This window comes from Colobus angolensis, unplaced genomic scaffold, assembly GCF_000951035.1.
Source record: "Colobus angolensis palliatus isolate OR3802 unplaced genomic scaffold, Cang.pa_1.0 Scaffold171, whole genome shotgun sequence".
Lineage (NCBI taxonomy): Eukaryota > Metazoa > Chordata > Mammalia > Primates > Cercopithecidae > Colobus > Colobus angolensis.
The window spans coordinates 39,448-39,769 of record NW_012114833.1 but is presented as its reverse complement, the minus strand read 5'-3'; the positions used below and the strand labels follow the sequence as shown (position 1 = coordinate 39,769).

The window sequence follows — 322 nt, the reverse complement described above, 5'->3', positions numbered from 1 at the left end:
CTAGTTTGAGTCCACCTTTTGTGTTCATTTCAGGCCCTGGTTTTGGTGGTTGTGCTGGGCTGGCTGTTTGTCCCCATCTATATTAAGGCTGGGGTAAGTATCTGCTCTGTTATTTCATTTCCTGCTGGCAAATGTATCTGTCAGCTTGGTCTTCCTAGAGGGCAGAGGAGACATTATGGGATAAATGGCAGAAAAATCTGTGGATTGGCTTTCACTCCCAGGTTATAAAATTTCTGACTGTCTGCAGTGGCATTATATATATATATATATATACCTCCTCCAGGGTATATATATATATATACACACATACCTCCTCCAGGGT

At 41.9% G+C, this 322-nt stretch overlaps 1 protein-coding gene across 1 annotated transcript in view; it reads left to right on the top strand.

The window, feature by feature from the left end:
• Positions 1–322, top strand: part of SLC5A1 (solute carrier family 5 (sodium/glucose cotransporter), member 1) — a gene marked incomplete at its 3' end in the record, with an annotated part of 60,279 nt that overhangs the window by 29,283 nt on the left and 30,674 nt on the right. The window contains exon 4 of the mRNA XM_011938347.1: positions 34–93. Within this exon, the coding sequence (XP_011793737.1) occupies positions 34–93 (60 nt within the window). The remainder of the gene's footprint in view (positions 1–33; positions 94–322) is intronic.